We start from the raw sequence: 15,736 nt of genomic DNA on the forward strand, positions 1-15,736 counted from the left end.
TGAGCTTCTTTTACTCAAGGCTGAGGCTCTACCACTTGAGCCACAGCACCACATCTTACTTTTTTCTGGTGTGGGGGAGGTGGTTTATGGGAGATAAGAATATCACAGACTCTCCTGCCTGGGCTGGCTCTGAGTCACAACCATTAGACCTCAGCCAGGATTAGCAAGAGCCACCAGCACCTGTTCACCACCATCCATTTATAATCCCCTAGGGCCAGTCCCAGGCCACCCACACTGCACCCTCCATGTTGTGGGAAGCAGACATGGGTGGGTTTGATACTTCAACAGCCTACCTACCTTTGAACATTTTTCTGGGTCAGTCTGATAGTGTCTTCCTTCTTATCCACAGCAATGACTTGGCTCTGTCACAAGAACAAATGTCCCCCAGGAGGTGTCAGGCCTGGGGTCTTTCCCCCTCTCCCCAAAATGACACAAAGCGAAAGCAGACATAGAGTGAATTCATATTCTTATAATCAGTGTCTGGCCTGATATGTGGTGGTGAGGATCAGAGGCCCAGGATAGTGCTGTGCAGTTGGACAATGTGATGTCTCCTCATCCACTTTCCTTAGCAGAGAGTAGTGGAGAAGGACTCATCAGATGGACTGACAATGAATAACCATCATGGTCTAGCCCGGGCACAGAGGGGCTTACCTCATGGAGCTAGTTCAACAGGCTGAGCAAGACAGCTCCTGACCCACAGCCCACCTCCAGAATGAGAGGGGCACCTTGGGCCCCAGCCACATGGGGACACTAATCCACCTCCTGCAGCACCCATTCAACAAGTTCCTATGAGAGAGAGAGAGAGAGAGAGAGACAGAGACAGAGAAAGAGACAAGAAGACAGACAGACAGACAGACAGACAGACAGAGGGAGACTCTTATCTCCAAAGAACCACCAGAAAACCAGGAGTTGTGCTGTGGTACAAGTGGTAGGATGCTAGACTTGATCTGAGGGGCTTGGGGACAGCACCCAGGCCCAGATTTCAAGCCCCATGAATGACAAGAAGTGGACTTCCTACCACAAGAAGTGGACTGATTAGCACCCATAGTCTTAGGGAGCATGGCAGAGAAGTCCGGCCAAGCTTCCTGTAAGCTGGGGACCGTGAGTAGGCCATCCAGCTTCTCCATTCCTCGTTTTCCCCAGATGCAAAACTGAACACAGTGAAGGATCCCTTTCCTCATGGGGATAGGGTAAGGATGAAAGAGAGCCATGTTTTGTTCCATAATCCCATACATGATAAATAACAGGCCCCATCTGAGCCTTTTCCAGCTATCTTCCTGTCATATGCTCACAGAATTGCCAAGAACCTTCTCTGACGACCGCTCCCTCTATGCTGGCCCTGCCCAGAGATGCTTCTGTATTGATCTTTTGTTTCCTCACAACTTTCCTGTGAGGAGACTGAGGTCCGATGGTTCCAGGCCCAACCCAGAGCTTCAACTGTGGCCAAGAATCGGCTGCCATGGACTAAGAGTTTGGGATAATCCATCTAAACCATTGACTGAGCATGGCGCAACATGTCTTCTATCCCAACTACAAATGACCACGCATGGTGGCCCATGCCTGTCACAGGAGGCCCATGATCCAGCCCAGCCTGAGCATATATTGAGTCTCTAAATGCCAAAGACAGAAAGATTTAGCTCCCATGGTAGAAGACCTGACTGGAAAACCTAGGCCTTGAGTTCAAACTCTAATATACCAAAAAGAATCAGAGGTCTGGTGCCAGAGGCTCATGCCTATAATTCTAGCTACTCAGAAGGCTGAAATCTGGAGATCACAGGTCAAGATTTAAAATAAGGTTGGCCTCGCCCCTCAGACGTCATGATCAGAAGACCAGAGTCTGACCAATGCCAATACGCTCCATACTAACAGGGCTCACATCCTTACTAAATGCTGGTCACACTCTCTGTCCCCCTGGGGAGCCACCCCCTGAGGGCCCACCCCCAGGTCCTCCCAAGCTCCCTCTGCCACCACCAGGCCCAAGTGAGTAGACACTTCCAGGGCACAAAGATCCCTTGGTCTTATAATTTAATGGTGTTGAGTCCCCTTCCAAGTGTCTCACCCTTCCAGGCCCCCAGACTTCAGCCACAAAGCCCATGCACCCCCCCCCCAAAGATAGTGGTTAGAAGTTACCAAAGGGCCCAGCGCTCCTTTTTACAACCCACTTCTACACACATCACTCACACACAAACATACAAACACACACACACACACACACACACACACACACACACACAAGTCCGGCACGGGTGTCTCCTGTCTGTCATCCTAGTTACTCAGGAGGCTAAGGTCTGAGGATCACTTTTAAAAGCCAGCCCTTGCAGGAAAGTCTGAGAGGCTCTTATATACAGTGAACTACCAAATAGCCACAGGGGGAGCTGTGGCTAAAGTGTCAGAGCACTAGCTATGAGCACAAAAGGTCAGGAACACCACCTAGGCCTTGAGATCAAGGCCCAGTTCTTGTACCTTCAAACACACACAGACATAGATACAGACAGACAGACAGACAGACACACACACACACACACACACACACACACACACACACACACACCCAGGGACAGCCCAAGGCTTCAGCAGTCCCTGAGAACAGAACCATGAACTCATTCCATTAGGATCACATCCCACCTCCAAGAAGGTGGCACTACTGACCTCAGACCCACTGTAGACAAACCATTGAGCCTCTCACATATCTGGAATGTCTCATAGACCAGCATGGCATTTCATACCATATACACGGCTATGCAGAAAACTTAGCCACCTCTTTTGTTGTTGTTGGTCATGGGGTTTGAACTCTGGGCCAGGTCACTGTCCCTCAGCTTTTCAGCTAAAGGTGAGCACCCTCCCACTTAAGCCACAGCACCACTTCCTGTTCTTTGGTGGTCCATTGAACATCAAGTCTCACAGACTTTTCTGACCAAGCTGGCTCTGAACCATAGTCTTCACATCTCAGCCTTCTGAGTAGCTAGGATGACAGCTGTGAGCCACTGGCGACTTCCGGTTTCAGCCACCTTCACATACCCAGAGGAAAACCATCTCATAAGGCCACAAACTTCTTGCAACCCTTCACTTCAGAATTAGTCACCAAGCATCCGAACACATCCTTTTTGGAGAGAAAACAGACACAGCAATCCCACCCCTGCAACCATTTACCAACTCCCTGCCTACCACAAGCCACGTCTTCTTGAAACTGTGTCTTCAAGCTAGGGTAAACTTGGGGAGTTCTTAGAAACGTCTGTACAGTGGGGCAATCACCTGGTCTCCCAACCACAGCAACCCCCTCTTCATCCATACCACACCTGGACAATCCTTTGCAGGCAACTATGTTTTACTTACTTTCTTTTTTCAGTTGTGGGGCTTGAACCCTAGGCCTCGGTGCTGTCCCTGAGCATTTCAGCTCAAGATGAGCACTCTACTACTTAAGCCACAACACAACACCACTTCTGCTTTTCTGGCAGTTCGTTGGAGATAAGAGCTTCAGAGTTTTTCCAGCCCAGGCTGGCTTTGAACCCTGATCCTCAGATCTCACCTCCTGGGTGCCTAGGATGACAGTCATGAGCTAGTACCACCCGGCCAAAGATACTTTTCCATGCCTGTCATCCTATCCCCTCAGGAGACTGAGATCTGAGGACTGCAGTTGGATGCTACCCTTGGCAACAAAGTCCATGAGAACTCTTTATCTCCAATTATAAACACCCAAACAAGTTGGAAGTGGAGCTGTGGCTCAAATGGTAAAGTGCTAGCTTTGAGTATAACGACAAGGGATAGGACCCAGTCCCTAGTTTCAAGCTTTTTCTAAAAAAGACCCACCCAAGAAAGGAAAGCAGGTGGGCATACGCGAGCTGAAAGCTCACACATAGTACTCAAGACTCCCAGAGCAGACCCCATCCTGCTCTGATTCTCTAGATTCTATGTCCTATGTCATGGTAATCTGAGACAGAACTTACCATGCACCAAGTCAGGATGTTCTAGTACAATCGCATATTCAGGATCCCCTGACCTTATCAAAGACTCAAGATCTCTCACTGTGCTGCCTCTACACTGGATAGGGAGGTGAGGTCTAGTTATCCAACCACAGAATGTGGAAATGGAAGGATTTCTCAGCCAAGGGACGCAGACTCAAGGGCTCCAGGTACCTCTCTCTCAAGAAGGAGAAAAGGGCTGATCTCTCCCAGGAATGTTCCTTGGTTGTGAGTATCCTCAAATAAACAACCCTGCTCAGAAACCAGTACCTCTGGTTTTCCCACCAGCCTCTCTCCAAACCGGCACCACCTTCAGTCTGCCTTCTCTAAATCCCAGATCTGGCATCTAAACTAAAGGCTGAGCCAGCAAAGAGACCCATCTCTTCCTCTGAGAATGGCAATCACGGGGTCCTCGTGCCCCCTAGAGGAAGTCTGGGGCAACAAGGGTCCTTACTCCCACCCTCATTCTCTGGCTGTCCTGTGCTACTGGCCAGTTTACTTCTGTCTCTGGTGGAGGAAAGAACAGGGCGGGGGTGTATACTTCAGATTGACCCCTGGAAAGTCCCAGTCCTCAAGAATGTACTACACAGGCATACTGCAGTGGACGATAGCCAGGTGGTCAATGGTGAACCCAATGTGCCAGGACTCTTAATGGCTCTATCACTTTTGGTCTTGGTTGTCAGGCAAAGTCATGGCTACAATGTCCTGACACTTCGAACCTGTGACCATCTTCCCTCTTCCTCTTCCTGCTTGTTCCTTGCCCCTCCACCGACACTCCCTCACAACAATACCTCCCTAGGCCTTGGACAGCTTGTTCTTATCTGACCAGAAAATAAACTCATTGGCACCAGGGATGATTGAAACCTGGTGACTTGCCCTGAGTCCTAGTGTTTACCTGAGGTTGCTTCCCTCTGCAGTCGGCTACCACACAGCTCCTGGATATCAGAAAGTTGCTAAGGTGTCAGTAGCTTGGTCTTACATACTGGCTTTAGCCTCTGAAATTGTCTCCACATAGATTGTGAATGGTTGGCTCCTTTGTTACAGGGCCTCCAAACCAAGTCTCACATGTTCTCCCTTCTTCCTTCCTTTCCACTTTTTCTCCAACCAGACTTCCCTCCTCTTTCTCTCTTTCCTTCCTTTATCTCACTCCTGGACCTTGATCTCGGATCCTAGGAGCTGTCCCTGAACATTTTTACTCAAGGCCAACAGATTACGGCTTGAGCTGTCGCTACATTTCTGGTGTTTTCTTTTTGGTAGTTAGTTGGAGATAAGAGTTTTACAGGCTTTCCTGCTTGGGCGTCAAGCATCCATCCTCCCATCACAGCCACCTATGTAGCCAGGATGACAGGCGTAAAGCACTGGCATCCAGCTCAAACCAATGTTTCTTCATGTGCTGTGGAACCAGCACTGGAAACTCTCATTGTCTATGACCCCTCCAGAGCCTGGTGCACACTGTAACTCTTTGTGGATAAATAAATGAGCATCTGTCTACAAAAATATTACAGAAAAGTCCCATCCCATTCAGGTAAGCATCCTGGTGGGTGGGGCAAAGCCTGATGTAGCTCTCCCACAGTTCTCCCTTCTCCCTCTTCCCACCCTCCTGGTGCCACAGAACTTAACTGTTTTGGCTCTGAAGACAGGATCCATGGTGTGCTTGCTGGATTCTGGGGCCTCTGGGATGCCTATCTTCTCAAAGATCTCTGGCCAGCGGCTGACCGCACGGTGGCACTCAATTCCCCACTCAGGAGTGAATGAGGTTGCCATGAGCTGAAGGTCAGGCTCAAGGGGTCTACTCTCCTACACCTGGGGCCAGCCAGGATGGCCCACCACATCTGGCCCCCAAGTTTCATGTTGCAGAGAAAGGATTCTCGAAACATCTTGGGTTTCTGAATCTCCCAGAATCCAGTGAAGGTGCTGAGAATCCTCTCTACTCACATCTGGCTGGCTAGGAATGGTGAGGTCACAATCTCTAATCCCCATGACATCCTCAATGTTATGTCTAGGTGGCAGGACCCCTACCAAGAAGACCACCAAGAATCAGACTCTACAGCTGTTTTATTTAAACGGGCTGCAGCTCGGGCCTTTTCCTACACTCTGTCACAGCAGAGCCCATGAGGAGAGCCCTGAGCTAAGGATTTACAGGTCTTATGAAGGCACACAACCAGGTGCTTTAGTACCATGTGTTGCTCTGCTCTGAAACAAGCAACAAATGGTGACTGCCTCAAGTACTTTAACCCTTCACTCAACTTGGTGGTCACACTAGAGAGAGTCAGAGGAGAATCAACAGCTGCCGCATAAAAGCAATCAAGGCACGATGTTCATAGCAGGAGACCATCTGGCTTGGGAACTCTGCTTGTTATACTTTGAATGTCATTGATTGTTGGCTGAAATGGTTCATCTAATTTGACCCATAATCCCAGGCGTTAGTGGAAATTGCCAGCTTCAGAAAAAAAAACCTGGAAAAGGTGGCATTTTAGTTGTCCCAATCAAACTTAAAGGGTTCCAAAGTTAGTGGACCCCTTTTCTTTCCAGACAGCCTACATCAGGTTACAGAAACTGGCATTCAGCAAGCCCTAGCTAACTGCCATGGCCTGATACCGAGCAGGCTCCAATAGGGAGAATGCACTTGCCTACCACTGCCCAGCTGGAAACAGCACAGGCAGGACATAGATTAGAGTCTGCAGGATTCCAGGGAGGACTTCCCACTAGTGCACTCCCCTGGGAGGTAATCCATGCCACCAGTGGGAACCCAAAACCCCCTGCCCAGATGCCCATGGACACCGTCAATGCCCTGGGTAAGGTTGCCCTCTCATCTTCGGTAGTGGTGAACCATCTGCAATATCACACCGTTCACCACTTCCTAGACCCTCCTGGCTTCACAGCCCCTGCCCTACTCACCCCCCTCCATCTTGTTCCCTAATTACATTTGGCCAACACATTCCCAACTCTTAATTAGCTCCAACTATACAAACGAGAGCAGACTGTCTGGCTGGAAGAGTTTGGCTGTGGTCACACTAGCCTCACAATCCTTCAGGCTTAAGACAGAAGGTATCAACTTTGGTCTGTGGTTCACACAGGCCTCCTAGGCGAGACCCACGCAGGCCCAGCAGCTACTGTGGGCTATAGGAAAGGGGGAAGAGAGAGGTGGAAAGGAATGTCTACTGAAATCTTCCCCAAAGCAGCCATGAAACAGTGATGGTGAAAAAAATTATGGCTGGTCTCATACTTCACATTGCTGAAAAAAAGAACAATAAATACACACACACACATACACACACACACACACACCACACACACACACACACACACACACACACACACACACACACACAAATCCAGAACAGTGACTGTAGAGTCATCCATACAGCACCTGCAGTTTGCCACTGATCACTCACCTGAGCACAGTCAGGCTCTCTCTCTCTTTCTCTCTCTCTCTCTGTCTCTTTCATGCACACACACACACACACACACACACACACACACACACACATAGACTCAGAATAGTGCCCCTCCTGAGTTTGTTGGTTCCTCATCTGGGACAATGTACAAGCTGGAGCACGGGAGTTCCCTTGTCACAACCAGGGGCTCGACCCAAGGAAGCACCACTCTAATAATGCTGAACCACCCTGCCTCTCCCTTTCTCCAGGGCCAGACACTTTCCCTTGGGAATAACCAGCCATGATTCCCCATTCACCAAAACCCTAGGCCAGGGCTCTGGGTGAAGGAGTCCTGAGACAGGTGGCTCTTCAGAGCCTGGACTGAAAACAAGCAGGAGATCATGGTGTATCCACAGAAATGTCTGACCAAGGATGGGGGCAGTGTTGGGGAAATGGATGAGGTCCTAAAGGCTACATACATGGATGAACTTCCTACTCCAGCCTAGGTGCTTCTGGGTGACTTGGTGGATTCTTGGGGAGGATGAGGAAACCAGATGGGCCAGGAGCACCAGCAGATGGTGGCAGAGCTGGGAAATGTGATCACCCTGTGAGTGCTGTTGACAGCTGGAATGGGGGGACCAGCTGGGTGTACCTGTGTTGGAGGGGTGTGTTCTTCCCTGACATTCACCTTCTATCTAAACCCTAGTGCCCTCACCTCCCTAGTGGGCTCTTCTGGGACCCTCCTCAGGGGAAAGTGTGACTGAGCACAAAAGACAAGGGCTCACACAGAATGGGGGGCTATCTTCTTGTTTCTTAAAATCAAGGGATAACATATGTATTTAGACATATTAGCAGCGAAAAATGTATGCTTCAACACACTTATTGGGAAAAAGTCTGAAAATATTACTACACTGAATTCAAGGGTATTCGCAGGACACCTGACAGAGAAGTTCTCTAGAACATTTCAAGAAATTAAAAAGGGGGGGGGGGAAGGGAAAGGGTCAAAAGGGAAATATCCTCAGTTTAATTGACAAAGTTCAGTGCTTGTTCTGACTTAATTTCTGTCTCTCCCCTGCCCTGTCCCCAAAAAGTTTCCAGCTGAGTACATCACTTAGACGAAAGTTCATCTACTGGAATAAAGGGAGAGACCACTTGGGCAGGTGACACAGGAGAGTCGGTGGTAGTGTTGACTTTAGCTGGTGAGTTACAAGAAGATCCCGCACTGCTGCTGTTTCCATCCAGGATATCCGAAGACACACACACACCAGGATCTGACAGCTGTGCTACGTCAGAAGAAAGCATGTTGGTGATGCCCTGGAAAAATCTCTTTGGCTGATACTTAGTTTCCATTTCACATTTTCTTTTCAATGGTCCAAGAACACTTGGTCTGATACAATTGATGGGACTCTGGTTTCTCCGGGTGGTAAATCGGGTCGTCGGGCTCGGGATGGGGCTTGGAGGCAATCCATTGCTACTCACAAAACTTTGCAAAGATGGTGAAAAGCACTGCTTCCCAATACCCCGGGTGGGTGATGGTGCTGGTGACACAGGAATGAAATCCATGCGCTTGGGTGAAGCAGATTTCTCCACGTCGTTGTCACTCAGGCTGAAACTTTCCTCCCAGGAGTGGCTTATCTGCATTGCTGTCTGGACCCCGCGCTCATGGACCATCTCTTGGTTGATGAGGTCCATGTCCTCCTCCTGTTTGATCTGGTGCAAGCGGCTTCTGTGCATGCAGATGGGGAAGGCCAGGAGCAGCAGGCCATGGTGGCCTGGGAATGTGGTGCTGTTCGGCCTTGCGCTAGGTGCCTGGGCCTGGAACACTGGCGAGGTGTCACTGAGGCCATGGATGAGGGGGGCGCTGTTAGAAGTCCAGAGGCCCCCTCCGCCGCTGCCGCAGCTGCAGCCGCCTCCACCTCTGCCTCCGCTGCTGCCACAGCCGCCCTCTGCCGGACTCCTGCCGGGACCCGGAGGCAGCTCTGGGTCCAACTCCATCTTCTCCTGAGCCATGTAGGGGGCAGGGAAGCGGGGGCGGTCCTTGGTCAGGCCTCGGGGACTCTCATACCCCGCAGTACAGGGAAGCCACCGCCACCACCACCTTCTGGGGGGCTATCTTCTGCATCCAACACATCCCCACCCCCAGAAAAAAGGAAACATCCCAAGAAGGCAGGTGTGGAGGTGCTGCACCCCACCTCTGACTAAAGCCACCAAGTTCCCCCAGGGAGGGAAAGGGTGCAGATGCATGGCTCTGTGGCTCCCACTGCTCTACCCCAGGGGCTCAGTGGCGCACCCTCTTCACCCATCCCTGCATCTTCCTTTTTCCTGGGACACTGGCCACTAAGGATGGGGGTGGGATTCCAGGATCAATATCCACTCTCCCACCTCCCACTCCTGGGGGGCATTTGTGGCAGAGTCAGCGCTGGCCTGCCTGGTGCTGGGGAGGCGAGTTTGGGACCCAAGAGGGGAGGCAGGTGTCATGGGTCTGGGTCCGTGGGGGGTGGGGGGTAGGGGGAGGTCGTGAGGTGCAGACCCGCGGGGCTTCCACTGGGGACCAGGTCCGGCTACAAGGAGGCCAGGGGTGCACCATTGCTGGATGACTCCAAGAGGCACCACGGGTCCAAGCTGGCTGCAACCTGTTTCAAATGAGGTGCCACGGGGAGGGCAGGAGAAGGGGCCGGGGCAGGGGCGGGCAGGTGGCAGGGCTGAACTTGTCCCCTCCACAGCTGAGCTCCTGGTGCAGGGGCCTTGGACTCAGGGCCTACCTGGCCTCTGAGCCTCCCTGGGGCTGTGAGAGGGATGTGCCTGCTGTGCTGGCTTTGTGTCCTCTTTGCTCCTGGCCCAGACTTGTGCTCCTACAGCAGCGGAGGCCAGTCATGGATGCTGCCACACCTGGTGCATGTGCCTGCTCTTCTCTGCTCTCTCTCTCTGCCCTCACTTCTCACCCAGGCTGCCCAGCCCCTGCTGCACAAGTATGCCAGCTCCCGTGTGCCCCTGTCTGCAGCAACTATGTGCCCCTTCAACCATGCCCTGTCCTCCCCTCAGTCACACTACTTCCCCACCTCTGCCATGCCCCCGCCCCTAGCTTTGTACTGCCCTGACTCTGCCTTAAGGCTACCAGGCCATGGCAGAAGCAGCCTCACCTCAGCTCAGGGCTTCCCCCCAACCCAGGAAGCTGTCTGGGGGAATTGAAGATCCCCTCAGCCCAACCAGTGGGGGAGACTCTTCCAAGCCCAAAGAAACAAAGGTCCCATGGTTTCTCTTATTTGCAATATCTAGTATATGTATGAGTCAAGCAGAAAAGGTCAGATAATGTGATGTTAGGAAAATGAACCCTTACATATGTATTTAAATGTTTTTTTTTCTTTCATGCATTTGTTTCTAACTCATTTATAAGATTATTTCTTTGTTGCTTTGTATGTCCCTCCCCCAAAGTATAACCCCTGTTTTCACTATATTTGATGTCGGTAAAATTTGTGGAGGAGATGGGGAAAAACAAGTCATTTAAGGATACAGGTGGACCCGTTGCAACTATGAGAAGTACAAGTTGTCATGTCCAAAAAGAACTTTACAACTTTGGTGCCGGGTTGGGGGGTGGGGGGGATTGCGTGAGGGGGCGGGGGGAGTCTGGGAAGGGATGTGAAGGGTAAACAAAGGAGGAGGCTGCAATGCTTGATAAGAAATGTACTCATTATCTTACCCATGTAATTGTAACCCCTCTGTACAGTATGTTCACAAAAAATAAAAATAAAAATTAAAAAATAAAGCACTAAGAACCCTGTGTAATGGATCCAACAAAATGTGCCTTTTGAAAGACTCAGCACATAACAACTTTTGGGATCCTCATGGTAATTTAATTACCAATAAGATTAGACATGCCATTTTGACATCACTAAACTTAAATATCATATTATGGCATTATATATAATAGTGACATTAGAGACATATTGTGAATTCCTATTCTGTGATTTCATTCTATTACAAGCTAGCAATATTGGTGGATATCAGAAATCTATTGTGACCTCAAAGCCATTGTGACATGAAAATTCCTTTTTGACATCACAGTGCCATTGTGATATCATTAACCTGTTCTGACATCACAAACCTGTCCTGTCCATTGTGACCTCATCACCAATGTGACATCACAAAGCCATTGTGATATCACATTGCTATTGTGACATTACAATCACCTTGATACCTCCCAAACCCATTATGACATCTTTAGCACCTTTGAAAAAACACATGCCTTTGTGACATCACAGTCCCTTTGTGTATCCATATCCTCATTGTGAAATATCAACTGAGATCAGATACGCCATTGTAATATCACAAAGCATTTACAATATAATCATTGGTGTGACATCACATTGTCATTTTGACAATATCAGGTCATTGTGACATCACAAATCTGTAATGACATCATACCACTATGACACCACATTGTCATTGTGACAACATATATACATTATGAAGGCCTATTATGTGATTTCATTGTATTTCAAATGTGGGTTCATATCAAACACATTTGGACTTCATAACCATTGTGACATGCCAATCCCTTTGTGATATAAGATTTCCATTGTGATATCTCTAAACACCTGTGACAACTCAAACATGTCCTGTCCTCATAAGTTTTGTGACATGTTGCCACTGTGTTAGGCCCATTGAGAGCTCAATCTATTTTCGATCTCATATTATTTCAGGTATGACATTAAATATTAGAAATATTCTGTGATATTATGAGTATTGTGACATCACACTGCTAGATGTAATGACCATTGTGTCACATTGTCACATCACAAATCTGTTCTGACTTCATCACATTTGTGCCAACAAATGACTTTGGAATCGTCACAATCCCATTAGAAACTCATATACTAATTATATGTTAATGACAATTGAGGTCTGGAATGCCATTGTCACATCACCAAACTACTGCGACATCACAAAACTATTTTGAACTCATCACTATTATGGCATCACTAACTAATTGTGATATAACAACACTCTTATGACATTATAATTTGACATTATATTGCAATTCTGATATTACTGAACCCTCATGCTTTCATGCTATTATGATCTCATCACATCTTAGAAAATTATGGCCTTTGAGACATCAAGCTCCTTCTGTGAACTTTTATCATTGTGAACTTGTAGCAATTGAAAATTGAAATAAGATGTGATATTTCAAACTAGTTTTGACATCACTAACCCATTTTTATATCATTAACACTTTGACAACCAGAACCTGTTAGGAACCCTAGTACTTTTGACAAAAAACATGGCCTTTGTTTCATCACAGTTCATTTGTATATGTCATTGTGACTTCATCCTCATATCCTCACTATAAACTAATGGCAAGGATGTGAAGGGTAAACAAAGGAGGAGGCTGCAATGCTTGGTAAGAAATGTACACATTATCCTGCCCGTGTAACTGTAACTCCTCTCTACAGTATGTTCACAAATAAAATTAAATTAAGTTAAAAAAAAAAAAGATCTCACATGTGATTGTGACATCATAAACACTTTGTGACATCATCACCAGTGTGACATAAGATGGTCATTATGACACCATCAGCTCATTGTGACATCACCAAGCTACAGTGACACATAGCATTATAACATCACATTGCCATTTTGCTGTCATAGACATATTGTGAATGTATATCTTTTGATTTCATTCTATTTCAAATGTGGCATATCAGTTGATATCAGAAACACATTGTGACCTCATAACCATTGTAAGAAAATAAACCCTGTGCAACATCATAACCAGTGTGACATTATATTGTTGTTATGACATCTTTAGCTTATGTTGATATCACAAAATGATAATGACAGTATAGCATTTGCCATTGTCATTGTGACATCATTGTCACATTAAGAATGCCAAATCTGTGATTTCATTGTATTTGAAATGTGACATGTGGGTTGATATCAGAAACTCATGGTGATGTCATAACCATTGTCTCATAAAAGTCCCTTTTTGACATCAATTTGGCAATGTGACATCACACTGGCAATATGATGCTAGTAAGGCATCGTGATATCACAATGGTCATGAACTCACAATGGATTTCTGGTATCAACCAACATGTCACATTAGAAATAGAATCAAATAACATAATAGGCAAACACAACGTGTCTATGACATCAGAATGACAATGTGTTGTTGCAATGCTATGATGTCATTGTAGTTTTACATGTCAAAATGAGCTGATGGTGTCATAATGGCAACATGATGTCACAATTATGATTATGTCAGAAAGGATTTATTATGTTTCAATGGTATATCTGATGTCAGTTTTCATTAGTTCCCCGTGAGGATATGGATACAAAAAGATTCTGTGCTGTCACAGAGGCCATGTGTGTTTTCAAAGGTGGAAAGAGGTCATTATAAATTTGGGATGTCCCAATGTGATCCATAATGTCACAATGAAAATGAGATATCCCAGTGGGTTTTTGATGTCACAGTAGTGATGAGGTCACAACGGTTTTGTGATGTCACAGTTTGTAATATCAGAATGATATATCAAATTTCAATGACTCATAATTCAATATGAGGATACCAGATGATAGAAGAACCTCCATAGTATGAGGTCATACTATGTGAAAACCCGATGGGACAGTGATTTCACAATGACAATGTGATATCTCACCATCATGTTATAAGAATATTTTGATGTCACAATTGGAGATGCAATATTGATGAGGAGGTCACAATAGATTTGAGATGTCCCAAGGGGTTGGTGATGGCACAATGTCATGTGGGAACTCAATTGTCATTAACACACCATGAGTATATGAGTTTGGGAAGGGATTCTGATGTCAGCAAAACATATGTAGTCAAAAAGGTGAAGAACTAACAGATATGAGATGTAACAAAGTGACATAATGGTTATGATATCCAGTGGTGTGATATCATGATGTTACACTGGATTTTAGATATCTCATGTCATATCTGAAATACGAGGTCGAACACAGATTTTCAACTCACAAAGTTCCTAATATATCACAATGGCATGTCACAAAATTATGAGAACAGAGACGTATTTGATGTCACAGTGGGTTAATGATATAACAAAGGGAATGTGCTGTGACAGAGATTTAGATGTCACAAAAGTTATGAGTTCACAATGGTTTCCTGATAACGCAGATGGCACATTTCAGAGAGAATGAAATCAAAGAATAGGCATTCAAAATGGGTCTATGACATGAAAATGACAATGTGATGTCAAGGCAGCAATGATGATAGTATATGTACTCATTACCTTGCTCGTGTAACTGTAATCCTCTGTACACCGTACTTACAATAAAAAAAACTCACAGAAGAAAAAAAGAGAAAAATATGGTATGGTGTCATTGGGGTTTTGTGATGTCACAATGAAAGGTGGTGTCATGATGATAATGTGATTTCACAGTCATAATTATTGCACAAAATATTTGTGATGATACAATGCTATGTGTGATAACAATTTTCATTAGTTCACTATGAAGATATGAGTACACAAAGGGTCTGTGATGTCACAGAGGTCATGTGTCTTTTTTTCATTTTTTCATGTTGTTTTTTTTTTAACTGTGAAAATACTGTACAGACGGGTTACAATTACATGGGCAAGATAATGAGTACATTTCTTATCAAGTGTATCCTCTTCCTTGGTTTCCCCTTCCCATAGCTTTCCATCCTCCCCCTTCCCCCCCACCCAATCCTCCCCGCTCCCCCTCCCCCCCAACGAAAGCTGTAAAATTCGTTTTCGACATAATGACTTATACATCTCAAGAGTTCACAATAGCTTTGTGATGTCACAATGTGTTTGTGAAGGCAAAACACCAATGTGATGTCACAATGGTTTTGTGATGTCACAGTGGTGATAATGTCACAATGAGTTTGTGATGTCATTATGAGTTTGAAATATCACAATGACATATCCAATTTCAATTTCTACTAGTTCACAATGAGGAAACAATTTCAAAGAGAGAAAACCTCCAATGACCATGAGTTTTTAGTCATAACTTTTGTGATATGCTGCCATTAGGATATTTTAGGCCTTCAGTAAGCTTATAATCTGTTTTCAAACTCATAATAATTCAGGTATGACATATGCTATCAGAAATTGACTCTGACATGATCATTGTGACATCACATTGATAGATATCAAGAACATGGTGTCACATTGTGAACTCACAAATTTGTTAGGGCTTCATCACATTTGTGCCAACACATGACTTTGGAGACAACACAGTACCTTTGTGAACTCATATTTTCCTTGCGAATTAATGACATTTGAGATCCAGCATGCCATTGTTACATTTCCAACCAATTGTGACAGCACACACCTATTATAGTAGAAACACATTGTGATCTAATAGCCATTGTGGTAGCACAATCCCTTCATGACC

The 15,736-nt window shown here is 46.3% G+C and overlaps 1 protein-coding gene across 2 annotated transcripts; it reads right to left on the bottom strand.

Moving 5' to 3' along the window:
• Positions 1-8,402: 8,402 nt before the first annotated feature.
• LOC122118492 (PPP2R1A-PPP2R2A-interacting phosphatase regulator 1-like) lies at positions 8,403-9,346 on the bottom strand. Of its 2 annotated transcripts, XM_042692379.1 has the most exons (2): positions 9,312-9,346; positions 8,403-9,236 (listed from the first exon to the last, which is right to left on the bottom strand). In XM_042692379.1, the coding sequence occupies exons 1-2, from the start codon at positions 9,344-9,346 to the stop codon at positions 8,444-8,446; spliced, it is 828 nt and encodes a 275-aa protein (XP_042548313.1). In that variant the 3' UTR covers positions 8,403-8,443. The 2 variants fall into 2 exon arrangements, with proteins under 2 accessions (XP_042548313.1, XP_042548312.1); XM_042692378.1 differs by having other exon boundaries at positions 8,403-9,346.
• Positions 9,347-15,736: the final 6,390 nt, after the last annotated feature.

This window comes from Dipodomys spectabilis, unplaced genomic scaffold, assembly GCF_019054845.1.
Source record: "Dipodomys spectabilis isolate Male_0828 unplaced genomic scaffold, ASM1905484v1 ptg000154l, whole genome shotgun sequence".
NCBI classification, from domain to species: Eukaryota; Metazoa; Chordata; class Mammalia; order Rodentia; family Heteromyidae; genus Dipodomys; species Dipodomys spectabilis.